At 38.9% G+C, this 13,557-nt stretch overlaps 1 protein-coding gene across 3 annotated transcripts in view; it reads right to left on the bottom strand.

The window, feature by feature from the left end:
- LOC114058562 (SAM domain-containing protein SAMSN-1-like) overlaps window positions 1–13,557 on the bottom strand; it is an 83,207-nt gene that overhangs the window by 30,878 nt on the left and 38,772 nt on the right. Inside the window, exon 1 of one of the 3 annotated variants that reach the window (XM_027886035.1) lies at window positions 3,891–4,016. The exons of 1 other annotated variant lie outside the window; for it this stretch is intronic. In XM_027886035.1, the coding sequence (XP_027741836.1) occupies window positions 3,891–3,947 (57 nt within the window). In that variant the 5' untranslated portion in view covers window positions 3,948–4,016. Of the gene's footprint in view, window positions 1–3,890; window positions 4,017–13,557 lie in introns of those variants that run through there. One more of the 3 variants, XM_027886033.1, reaches the window with a different exon arrangement.

The following is a 13,557-nucleotide window of genomic DNA, read 5'->3' as shown; positions in this document are numbered from 1 at the left end:
TAGCATAAACATGGATCAACTGTCATGTAGAATAAAGACACAAGACTTTCTTCAGTCAAGCCAGAGAAAAATGGCACAAAGTCGTCTTTGCTTCATGTTGAAGTAAAGCCAAGAATCATCAGGCAGTTCTCAAGTTTGCTGTGTCCGGAGGAACGTGAGAGAGAGAGAGAGAAAGGAATAGGTTCTGCCCAGCACATTACGCCGTGTGAAGTGGGCAAGACAATGCAGGGATGTTTTACAGATTATTTGCACCTGGTCAAACGTGTAAAACAGTGCAAAATAGAATGCAGAGTATCCGTGAAATTCTTTAAGGGTGTTTTGTTTGTATGGTGCTGCCTGAAGCACATACAAAAGAGAAGGCTGTATAGTTTCTTTGAATGTTTTTTCTTTCCGTCGCTCCAAATCTGCTTCATTCCATTCCCCAGATGCACTGACATTTGTAACATCATAAGGATCAAAGAGGCTAAAATCCAGGTGTTTTCAGAAGCCTTTCCTTCATCCTCCAAGTCAACTGCCCTCCTCCTCCCCAGCCCTCTGAGGGGTGGTGGGACAGACTGCACAGACCCACAGCTGAGACACATCTGGTAAAAGCATCCTTACCCCCACCGCTTTCCTGCCCTGCAACAAACACTCCAGCAATGCACGTGCTCTCCCTGCAGTGAGCTGAGTCCAGCCATCAGCGTGACCAGGAACCTCAGGGCTTTGTGCAAGACCTGGTTTGTTTGACCTCACTTGCCCACAAATAATTCCGCAGCTCAGAACAGCCACACCATGTAAACCAAGCTGTGTCTCATCTGGCAGAAATGAAAGGAGGGCAGGTAAGGACGCCCTTAAGGAAGGGATGGAAGAGGCACAGGCTCTGTCCTGAGAGAAAATCATTTAGGTTAGATTAGATAGGCTTGAAACAGAGAGCTTAGCCCTTCAATTGGTTGAATTTCTTCAATATTAAGCAGGGTACTTTTAACCCTTAGGGCTTTTCCTTTATAATTTTGTTATCTGGGATCCTCAGCTGATGTACAAAGTACAAATGCACAGTTCCACAATAGTAATGCAACTACAATGATTAACATTTGCAAAGGATCAGAATCCTTCCACGATCTCTTTTGAAAGCATTTCCCTCCCATTTCTCTCCCAGTTTTCTCTCACATGACACCAGGTGTAGATTTTTTTTTTTTTTTTGCCTAACAATGAATGTTTATTTATATAGTTTACATAAAATGCATTCAGTAGTTATATGCATATCCATGCATACACAAAAGCTGCCAGACATTCAAATAAGTTATTGGCATGACTGCATCACTACTGAAATCCTGCTGCATAACCAAAAAAACTACAATACTATTTCATGGCACGGGATCAAACTTTTCATCGCAGAAACTGAGAGTCCTAAGAGAGACTTTTTGTCTATGCAGCACTTACCACATCCGCAGAAGTCCCTTGAGCACCACAATAGTAAAAAAGTAAGGTAAATGCATTGCACACAGAGAACTGGCAATTAGATGCTGCAAACCTGTATTACTGCTGCGCTGGCCATTTGTCCACCACTAAGAGAGGCTTTATACAGGGACAGTGAGTTGCCTCAAGAAGGGCCTTAACATTAGCTTTGCATCTCATTCCTTCATCCCTACCAAAAGGCATAACTGGTTGCCAACATTCTTCATGTTGGAAAGGAACAAATCCAAAGGGATTAAAAAGAAAATCTTGGTAAAATACTTGGATTAACGCACAGAAGTTCATACGGTTGTGATAAAGACAACCAGTAATCACGATTAGGAGTCAGCTACCAAAAAAGATCTCTTTGAGGTCTAGGGTAGCAGACCTGATTTTCATTTAACATTCCAGACCTTATGGGTCTCCCACATGTCTTGTGCTGGCCCCGTGTGGATGTGCTGGATGTCTAAGCTGCCTAAAGGCAAGGTGAGGTAGCCCAAGACCTCCACAGTGACAATGGAATCCTGACCTGTGAGTATGAGGAGGTACCAAATGTTGCCTGCTCAGAGCAGGGGCAGCCAGGACGTGATCTGGGGAAGTCACTTGTGAAATCCTGTAACTTCTGCTGGGAGGTAAGGACCTGTGCCCCAACTTACCCAATTCTGCATTAAGCAAGTTCAGTATTTACGTTGCTTCTGTGGGACAAGTTTCAAAAAGTCCTACAGCAAAGTCAGATTTCTATTCTATGCAAAGTGGGGCACTTTCCTCCAATGCCCTGTTTGCGAACAGCACATTGAGCAAAAGCCCTCTCGTCATGGAAAGTTTGCAAAGCTCCGTGCAGAAGTGGGCCAACAGTAGGTGAAGTGTTTCAAAGAACACTCCTGAGACAGAAAGACATCCTGAGACACTTCAACGAGACCTTTCCATTTTTGTAAACACTTACAAAGTAAGACAAAGACAGCACAGCAAAGTTGGCAGCTGTGAAACTCAGCCAAGTGGTTTGAGTCCCTTTGTCCCTGCTTTACACATACAGTGAATCAAATGCATGAGCATTATGTACACACACATATATATATATGATTGAGAAGCCATAATGCCAGCATTTTAATAGTATGGAATGAATTCATGAATGAATAACTGAGAAGGAAAAAAAATTTTTAAAAAAATTAAAATCAGACTGTTGTTAAGAAATGTCTTATTCTAGAAGAAGAGAGTGAACAAAACTGGCTCTTGAAAATATTTAGCAGACAGGAAAACAAAGCCTATTCACAGAGTCTTTCATGGTAATTTCTTGTTTAATCTATAGTGTAATTAGATATTAATTATACTTCTTCCCTGCCATTAAAAAACAGTATGATGATTGAACAGAAGAAAATGCACACTAAACCAACTAGTGCAATGCTTAAAAAAACCATTCGTGTGTGGGAAGATGGATTTGAAATTGCTTCAAATCCATGAAAAAAAAAAAAATATTAATTTTAAGTGTTAATGAGTCATAGTTTAAAACTGCAAGCACAATATGCAAAAGTGAATGCTGTGTAAAACCAGAAGATTCTTGCTGGAACAGTGTCTGCAATAGTCTTTTAGGACACAAAAGTCACTAAGGGAGGCGTATTCCCAAACAATGAGAAGACGGGTCTGTAAACTAGGAGATGCCAAATTGTTGGGAACAGAAATATACTAAAAGACTTTTCTAATCTCTTTGTTAAATTTTTGGCACTGATAAACTGAGGCAGAAATGGATAAGGTCAAGCAGTAGCCATTTCACTTCAGTCTTGCAATACTCATGTACAATACAACACACAGAGGTCATTTTGCACTCAATGCGGGGACTGAAAATAAATTTCTATCACAGAACACATTGTTATGCCTCTTGCAAAACTCTCATTTCCTTTCTTACGATTCCAGATTGTGGAAAGTGTCCTGTGTAGCACATTATCAATTTATTCAGAGTATTTCTTTCAGGCTGAAATTTTAATAATTCCCAGAGAAAAGAAGATGACAAACACTAATTGTCAAGTACCCTCTCCTCCTTTGGTTATGGTGATGCAAAAGCAAGTTTATTAAAATAAGGAACAAATTTAATAGCTTTTCTAATTCTACACCAATTCTCACACTCTTTTCTGGGACACCATCAATTTATCATAGATCAAAGGGAAACAGGGGATTTTATGAGCTCCTCTGTTAAAAGACTGATGAAGAACTTAAAATATAGACAAAGTCCAGTACCAGGACTCTTTAGCACAGCTATAGCAGCTTCACAGTGATGATTCCTTGAATTGAATCTTTACTATCATCAAGTGAGCATATTCAAATAGATACCTGAGGTTATAGCACTGAGCCGCTCACTAGCAAGTCAGGAAATTCCTGAAGCTAGGATTTAAAAGGAAACCCTCCTCTTAAAAATTGGTAAAAATTCCTGCTGCTGTTCACTGGCAACAAAAATTGAACATTCTTACCTTTGGCTTTTGACTTTTCTCCCTATCGGACGCGTTAGATGGTTTTCTCTTCAACATGTTTAACCCACGTCTATCCAGCGGATGTGCAGCCGCGACTGCCTTGGGACCAAACTAAGCACAACAGGGGATACTACAGACGTCTATGTTAGTTACTTCCTTGTTCTATCAGGATGTGACTTCACGCAGCTGCTTTGTTGCAGTGGGGGAGCAAACTGAACACTTTGGTTGGGGAGGGGGGTGAGGAAGGTGGGGAGGAAGTGGCGGGCACAAGAAAGAGAGAGGTGCACCAAGGAGACGAGTTGAAAAGGAGGACAGGGTTCAAAGTGAGAAATGTTTTAAAACTTATCTGCTTCTTTGTCACCATCAGGCCTCAGAAAGACTTTGGACAACCTCAAGAAAATCATCCTCTTTTCCTCTCTCGCTTTCCCCCTCTCAGCCTCATGTCACTAACTGAGCCTTTATTTCATCATGTGTTGGGACTCGGTTGTGAAGAAGGTGTACTGATGTTCAGAGGACCAAGGGATCTGCACTGTACTGTGGGTGCGTGGTCCAGCTGGTCCCTCACACCTCCCTTCCTCTCTCTACAGTAGTGTAATAAAAGCATTGAGATTAAAGTTCACTGTTTGGTAGGGAAGGGAAGTATCCAAAGCCATCTTTTTCTTTTGCATGGTGAAATAATTATTTTGTCATTCATCGTGGATTTTGGACAGCACTTTTCAGTCCTCCACTGTCCTTGATTTGCTGACAAAGTCACAGGGAGAAAAGGTAAGTCTTACAACAGAAGGCTTACAGCAAAGAGACGGAGGAGAATGGCAAAGGTCCTTTACACCCTCTTGGAAAGCAGCCCAGAGGCTAAAGGAATGTGGAGGTATTAAGATAGCTTTTAATTTTTGCTTCATTTTGCTTGGTATTATTTGCCAAAGACAAACAAAAGTCTTGAGTATTCTAAGTAAAACTTATTTGTTGTGAATCATAGGTCACAAAACCTGAAACTATGAAACACTCCCAACTTTTTGCTGAAACATGGAGGCGAATTCTCGATTTCAAAACCCCAAATTTTTTGGGTCACCCACAGGGTTTCAATTAAACTCTAATTTAAGATTACTACAAATGAAAAAGAAATATATTTCTCAGTAAATTGCAAGAAAAAGGTTAAAGTAAGTGTCAAGAAAAAACTCTGGGGTTGTTTTTTTTTTTTTTTCAAGATTTTGATAATAAATTTTCCATTTTTTTTTCCAAATAAATATATTCTAAGTAGCCTTTACTCCTAAGTTTTGCGTAAATAAAAGCACTTATGAAAAAGCAAGTCACTGTGGAGGTCTCTTGCACCTAATAAAAATTCCAAAGTCCTTGTGAATCCAAATCCTCAGTGCACAGACTTTCTTTCTCTATGTCATTCTTTTAATATTAGATTAGATGGAACTCGAATTTCAAGAAAAGCTAAAACAAGAAACCACCCAAACTGAAACCACAAAAAAAACTGATGGTTGAAAGCTGGTAAGTAATGCACAGGTCTTATTTCTTAGAATTGCCTTTCCCAGTCCCAAAACCACTTCTAACCTTTTGTACATGCATGAGAAGACACTGCTAGATAGACAAGTAGTCTCTTGGATGAATTGCTCTCTTCCTCCTCCTCTACTATATGAGTACTCCAAGGACAGGCTCCTCAGCCTACTTCAGTTTGCTCTTTTGACTTTTATTTAAAGTTTTAAGAACAGTTTTGGAGGGTTTCTTGGATTTTGATGGGTGGGCAACTGAATGGACCAACTGATGAAAGAATAACTATTATATGCTAATGGTATTATGAGATTTTCCTTTCCAAGCCTTCTAAGAATGGGGTGGGTAAGAAGTGGGGGAGGAGTAACTGGAGTTAAGATACTGAAATTCTGTCAAATGTAAAAAAAAACTCTCCAGGCTAGTGGGTTGCAATGGAGTGTGTGTTGAACCTCAACCCACTAACCAAGATGTTTCACTTCACATTTTAATCTGAGCTACAATAATTTAAAACACAGTTAAATGAGGGATTTTTCGTTAATAAAAATAACATATCCATCAGAGTTCATAATAATTGATATTATTAATAATAATTAATTGTTAATAATTATGAACTATGAGAGATATGTTTCCTTTCTATATTTGAAAACACCACCTGAAATGTCAGTTTAAGTTTCTAAGCATAAGGAGGTTTTACCATGGATATTTAATCAGCCTTAGTAATTCAGCAGAGCCATACATTGTTATAAAAGCTGTATGTATGTTTAAATGTAATTAAACTTGTTATTTATCTACCTAGACTTACAGTGCAGTATATTGGTTTTCTTTTTAATCTGATCCAAACGTGAGGATTAAATCAGGCTCTGCTGATCATTACACTGTGATTTCCTGTCTCAGGCCACTGTTAAAATCTTCATGATTAATAAAATGGGAACTCATCTGAAGAGTAATATATGAGCTTCCTTTCTGTAGAATATTTATTGTTAAACAGGAGGAAAGAGGCTATTTCAAGAGATATAGTACCCACCCATATCTATTTCCTATCCTCATCCACATATCAGAAAAATTATAGCAGCTTGAAAGCTGACCTGATTATGTTCTTGCCCTTGGATAGGTGACCCACACTAGTTTTAAAAAGTAACAAAGTGAAGAAAATCAAACATATATAACATTAAGTTCATTTAATTTGGTTAACCAATGCATTTCAAAAGGAGCTCTTTTGAATTAAAAATGAATAATAAGCTTGGTGCTTATATCCTCTGTATTTGAAACTAATTTTTCAAAGGAGAATGAGTATCTATGTAAAATTAAAAGAAAAATTCTTATACTTAGTTTTCTGCTGGACATGACTGCAGGTAACTTATTCCATTTCCTTGCTGGGCTTTGAATCTGATCCAAACTCCAGTGAAATCAATAGAAGTTTTTCAGGTGAATTTTATGGGGCTTGGATTGACTCCTCCATCCTGAAATAACCAGGCAATGTCACTCTTTTATCTGGAAAGTCTTATGGGGGAAAAGGCTATCCACTTAAAAATAATTAAGATGACCCCATGAGAATGATTCCCACTGCCATTATATTTATAAAAGGCAACATACCTTATAGCTTATTATTATCATTACTCAGTTTTAATGAACGGACCATGATGAATGGTCCTGGATATTCAAGTGCTTTATGTGCCTCCCTCCCACACGGTATCAAAGTGTTGCAACAGCTCCATATCCCCTCAGAGCTCCATCCAGTTACCTTGCCCTGAAAGGAGAGATCACTCCCAGTGTAAATTTATCCTTTCAAAACTTGATCACTCTGTTAAACTATAAAGTAGGGTGTGAAGTAGATTGAAAGGTTTAGCATACTGGCGACCTGTCAAAAAGCAAATGAAATGATACTTTCCTCATATTAGCAACTCGTTTTTCATTGTCCATCAGACAAATCTGGTCCAAATCTAACTGGAGACTCAAGGATACCTTGGGGCTGTACATTGCTTTCCCTAATGCCAAGCAATCCCAGAGTGTCTTAGTCTGTTTATTTTAATTAAAAGAAGATTTATATTTTGTACAAGAAAGGAATCATGCCTTCAGCCTCTTCTTTCATGGTTGTGCCTCCCCCTGAATGATCTAACTCAGATACTGCAGAAATCTCAGAATAGCAAGTGAAGCTGAGTGATAATTTGCAGTGAATAATTTACTTAACAAATTTAATCTTTATTTCCTCAAGGAATGTTCATGAGCAGAACACAATTTCCTCGTATGTATTAATTATGGGCCAGAATTTAGCTAGATACTTCCCTCTCCTGGTCTGATTTGAGCAAGGGCCAGCCACAGATACAGTCACAGCTAATCCTCAACAGAGCTGTCTCCATATAAATCAACATGGCAAAGACTCTGTGGAAACTAAAAGGAACAAGTGTGAAAAAGTGAAGTCAAGTGCTCCCTCCCCCGACAAGAATCCATGAAAGAAGACAGAGGTTTGCAACCTCTGGCTGGACTGTGTTTATAATTATTTAAACACACTCACTCCAAAGATAGAGGCTGTAATTTTGGGATGCTGGGCAGTAGAACTGGATGCTTAAGGTCCCATCTTTGAAACTCCCACACTCACTGCAAACTCATCACTGTGAGCAGCCAGAACTTAGTATTGAAAATTGGTCCAAAATGATTAGGGATTTCACATAACAAAGTATAATTTTCTATTGAATAGGCTCTTATGTGCTTTTTTCATCAGAAATAGAAAATGGAGAGGCTACAGAAACTCAGAATATTAGAGAGACAAGACAGAATCAAAGAATATTTTAAGCTTTGATTTGGCAGTTTGTTGACAGTGTATCAAGAAGACTCCTATCCCATAGAAAGCCTAATTTTTATGAAACCTGCAGAAACTGGCTATTCAGCAAAGTGAATAACTAATACCTGAATTTTGATCCAAAAACTTAAGTCTTTGCTAAATAATTTACACTGGGAGATGTTTACTGACATACATTCAATGAAAAGGCCTAAGACACTAACAAAGAGTGGGAGTCTACGCTTGTTTGAGCAACCATTAGGGCCTCAATGTAGCAGGAATACCCTCAGCACACCAAGTCCCAGGAACTGTGAATTTGGCCTCCCTCAGACTATTGGTCTTCCTTTTCTTCCTGAAAAAAAATATTATTATGATTCTTTCTTTTCTTATGCTAATCTTTTGCCTCTAAGGTCAGTGGAGTCATGAGGAAATATGGCAGGGACAGGCTAAAAGATCATTCTTTCAGGAGCTCCTACTGAATTTAAAGAGGTGTCTGGTACAAAAAAGAGGTTGCTACCCTGTGAGTAAGAAAAAGTGTCTCATTGCCAGGCCCTCAGACTGTGTCCTTGGCATGTTCCCAACACCACCTGGCCTAAAGGGAAAATGAAGTACCAAGAACTTATCTCAAGCTTTGATCCCAACACATTCTCTTGCATTAGCAGCAGATGAACAGATCAGTCATACCTGCACTGTGTCAGGTTAGCACTAACACTAATAAAAATCTATACTACTGTGACAAAAGGATTCTCAAGGAGATTGGCTTTCACCTATTGAACAAATCCCTTTCTTATTACCTTGAAGAGTAAGAGCCAAAGTTGTGTCTATATCTTCTAGATACTCCTGTTGAGAAAACTCGAAGTCAGCAAGGTTGGTGCCTTGTAAAACACAGCCACAGTCTTATCCAGAATCCGAGTAATGATTTCCTACAGAAATGTGTGCGTCACTGGTGGTTTTCCTGCACAATTTATTGTAAGCAGAGTCTGTGATGAAAAACAGAAAGTAACTGGCAGGATGGTGCTGCTGTGAGTTCAGATGTGGGAGAGAACAGCACACTGTTTGTCTGGGTGAATGTTAAAATGGGGGCTACATCGCAGTGTTCATACCCAGAACATCCCAATGGATTCCCTGAGTGAACACTGCAGTTACTAATCAGATACAAGGGCATTTTATGCCACGTAATTTGCAGGTTTATGTGACTGTTGTTTTATAGTCATCCAGCCGAAGCTCAGCCTCCCTGAAATGCCTTTACAGATAAAGAGTGATGGTTGCCTCGTACATCTATCCAGAAAGCTCAAATATGAGATTTTCGATAAAGGGAACTGATACAAAAATAAATGTAGGCTCTCTGTTTTAATCTCATACACAAAACATGACATGCTTCATTTGGTATTTAGACCAGCTTAACACAGGAGCACTGACAGTGCAGCAGGGGATTTTTTTCAAGGTATGAACATGATGTCTGCCAGCCTATCTCTGATTAGAATCAATATCAAGAGAAGTAAATTCTGATTAGCTCTAATGACAGCCTGCTGTCAGAAAACTCTTCATAGTTTGAACCACCTTTTACCAGTAAATATCTCCTGCAGAATTTTTTCACTGGTGTCAGAGTGTCACATTGCTGTGCCATCACAGCATTAGGACTGCTGTGCAAATAGTAACATGAAAAGGAATAATGTGTGGCATACTGCATATTCACTTGCAGGACTTTGATTTCACACTGCTTCTAAGGGAAAATGTTATTCTTCCTTTCATGTTGAATATGGTATCAAGTGAGTGAAAATCATTATTTGGAAGAGACAGAGAGGGACAAGATAGCTTCATTTGTATTTGGGCTTAAAACTCTCTCTCTACCCATCTAAATAATGTGATACCTGATTATAGCCAGGAGAAACACAAAAAGCCATCATCAAGAAAAGGTGATAATTTTCAACTTTTTCTTTTCTTTTTCTTTTCTTTTCTTTTCTTTTCTTTTCTTTTCTTTTCTTTTCTTTTCTTTTCTTTTCTTTTCTTTTCTTTTCTTTTCTTTTCTTTTCTTTTCTTTTCTTTTTCTTTTTCTTTTTCTTTTTCTTTTCATTCTATACCAGACCTGTGGGCTTACTGTTACAAAACTTGATTCAGATGCTGACATTAATAGCAATACCTTAAAAATCAAGCAGGATGTGGGTCAAACTAGCTCCGTCAGCAAACAGCCAAATCACACATACTGGGAATGAGACTTGAGTGGTTGATTTTTCTCTCATTTTCAGACCTGAACCTCACTGCAGGGAGGTCTGGCTCCTGCTCTGTGCATCTGTCTGGCAGGTGTAGATGGTTACCTTGATCCAACAACCACTTGCTCCAGGGCACTGGTGAAGGAGGTTGGGAAAGCTGCAGCCATGCTGAGCTCCCCCACAAAAAAGACCAGCTGGATTTTGGCGCTGAGTCCCTCACTGGTGAGGACTGGCAAGGTGATCACTGCACCCTTTGCTGGTCACGGTCAGTGTCTATTTGCCTCACTCAGGATTTCATGGGACACTGCAGGTTGTGGCTGAATGGTCACAACTGACTAAGCTGCCCCAGCTCAGCTGAGCCTCACCAATGGGGTGGGAACGCTCTCTTAGCCCATCAACAAGATGAAGTGAAGCGCAGTCACATAAATTTGTTTCATTAAGGGTTTAAGATAACATGCTTTATCTCAGCCTGTAGGCTAAAAGCACTCACAGGGACAGTCATGGTGCTCAGTATGTTTAAGGTAATTACTTATGTGTCAGTAACTTGTCTTTGGGGAGAGAAGGGAATGGAAAAGGGAGGCTGTTTCTGAAACTGTGCTCTGTGGAAAGAGAGATTGATACTTTGCCTCTTCACAAACACCCCACTTTTTTTTCCATATTCCTTCCACCAATCTTGACCTTTTTTCATTATATTATCAAACTCCTCTCCTCTTACCTCCCACAAGGTGTGTGAGCTTTTGACTCATACCTTGAATACCTCTTCTCTAGAGAATCTTTTTTTACCACCTATTCTCACCTATTCTCTCCTTTTTACTTCTATCACATGCATTATTCTGTGTGTTTTCTGTCTCCTTTGTCTTGTTGCTGCCACAGAAAGCAGAGGCTGATGAAAAGGCGACAAAACTTTTCCCTCCACAGCTCCAAGATCTGCTAAAAGTTCTGCTGAACAAAAGTAGCAGTAGTTCTGCACCAAACTGGAAAAGATTCTCCAGGAGCAGCAAAACTCTGAAAGACAGATATAGATTTCCCAGATGAGAGCAAATTTTGTTTATATGTTTGTTTTTAATTTGTGTACAAACTGGTGAAGCGAAATATTAATATTATGCTCCTCTAGTTTGGGGGGGAAAGTTCACAAAAAAATCTTTGAAACATTTTTGTGTTTCAAAGCCTATTTACCTAAAACCCTAAAAACTAACACCCTTACATACCATACGCACACGTAAACTCATTAGATTAAGAAAACAAAGTTTTAAAGTCAAGAAAAGGCATAATGAACGCCATGTGTGATACCTGAATCTCACCCCTATGCGTGGATATTTTATGATGCAGTTTTAAGAATGCAGCTTTATTAGTTACCACATTTTCTCTACTCAGTGGCTGTCTCATTCAGGGCAATGAGTGAATCTAAATGGAGATGTCAGAGCCTGTTTGAACTCCTGCACTTCTGGTACACTGCAATGTGTATTCTTGCTCATGCAACAACCGTCTGATGTGTAAAATAACATTCTATCCCCATTTTGCAAATGAAGCCTGAGGCAGACAAGTCAAGTGATTTGTCTAATATCACACAAGAGGTCTGTAGAAGTGCAGGGAATTGAATCTGTATTATCTACATCCTTAATCACTGGATCATGATTCATGGGGTTAAGGAAGTTATGAAGAACTGGAATGTGGATTCATTTTGTCATTCTAGTTCAGGAAAACACTAAGAAATTATGTTAAAAATTATCTACTTTGCAGTTGATCACTGACTGCATGCAATTCTAAGGTTTTGACCCTGTGGTTAGATGTGCAGAAAATCTGAGCAAATACAGCTGCAAGAAAAGTTTGGGGAGTTTGAATTCAAGCCTTTCAAACTAGAAAATCTGAATACTATCCTGACGTAACTTTTAGGGGAATTATGCGGAAGCATGAATGTGAGGGAAGAAAGCTAGGTATTGAAACACCTACAGAACCTAGAACTAAATATAGAAACCCTCAAGATACCTGCAAAAGTTTTTTCCTCATGATCTTGAACTATCTGAACTCTTTATCTTCCGACTTCCCACACACTGTTTGTCATCATTTCTTGTGCTGTGCTATCAAACATAAGTTGTAAGTAGAAGTGAACAAGAAGTTTCATGTCATTTAACCTAATTAATTTGGTCCTTCTGCAAAAACAATATTCAGCCAGATTTCTTCAAATGGATTGGAGTGTAAGCACTTCCAGCAAGAATTATGTTGTGTTCAACTTTCCAATTTGCTCTCCTTATGTATTAGGGAAGGTGAACTTCTTCAATCAATTAAATGTCTACAAAAAATTGGTCCAGAAATTTCATTACCATAGGTGAATTCCTTTCAAAATGAAAGAGGACAGTCAGATATGAAACCTTTTCCAGTTCTTTCTGAAAAGCTCTGGCTTTTGTCTTCTAATGATCTAAATACCAAGAAGTGTTTTAATAGCAGAGTTAGAGGTGTGTCCACTGTGCGTCCATTGTTTCACTTCCAGTCTTATTTTTCAGGCCCTATTTTTGTTCATTTCACCCACAAATATTTTTTTCAAAGTTGGATGAACACCCAGTATTCACATTAAATTTTCAGTTTCTAAAAACAAGTGTGAAATTATGCAAGACATACCCTACTTCTGGAGAATGTCACAACAAAAGTGTTTCTTTTAAAGGACTTTGAAATGCATTAATTAAAATAATGCTGCAGCCCTGGAAACCTTAGTGCCTTTCTGGCACTGAAAATCCTCACTCTTCCATTTATGCCACTGCTGAGCACCAATATCGTGTGACTTTCCCTTCGTTTCTACGTGAGGAAGATGAAAACAGAACTAATTTCTTCTGATTAATGAAAGGCTTATTTCACAAATAAGCTTTACAGGAGCACTTTAAAACATACAAAAATGACTTACCAAAGAGAATAACTAGCTTAATCTACACTCACAAAACAAGCAAGCAAACATAATCAGGTTTTGAGCCAGCTCAGAACTTCCTGAAAATATATGTCCCCTGAGAGAAAAGTCATTTGAATTACCTAGGGAAGAAGACAAGGAGTATCAGGCATTGTGGCATGCACTGCTACCCACCACTTACGTATTCTAGTAACTTAAGGTCAGTAAGGATCCTTGAGACATCCTCAGTTGTGGCTTCCTTACCAAAGCCTCAAAATCCTTACCTAATTAGTCATGTGAGTAGCACTT

Source organism: Empidonax traillii, unplaced genomic scaffold (genome assembly GCF_003031625.1).
Source record: "Empidonax traillii isolate 1590-97213 ecotype Southwest subspecies unplaced genomic scaffold, ASM303162v1 scaffold176:size2985712, whole genome shotgun sequence".
Lineage (NCBI taxonomy): Eukaryota > Metazoa > Chordata > Aves > Passeriformes > Tyrannidae > Empidonax > Empidonax traillii.
Note: the sequence above shows the minus strand (reverse complement) of the source record. Positions and strands in the feature narration are given on the sequence as shown.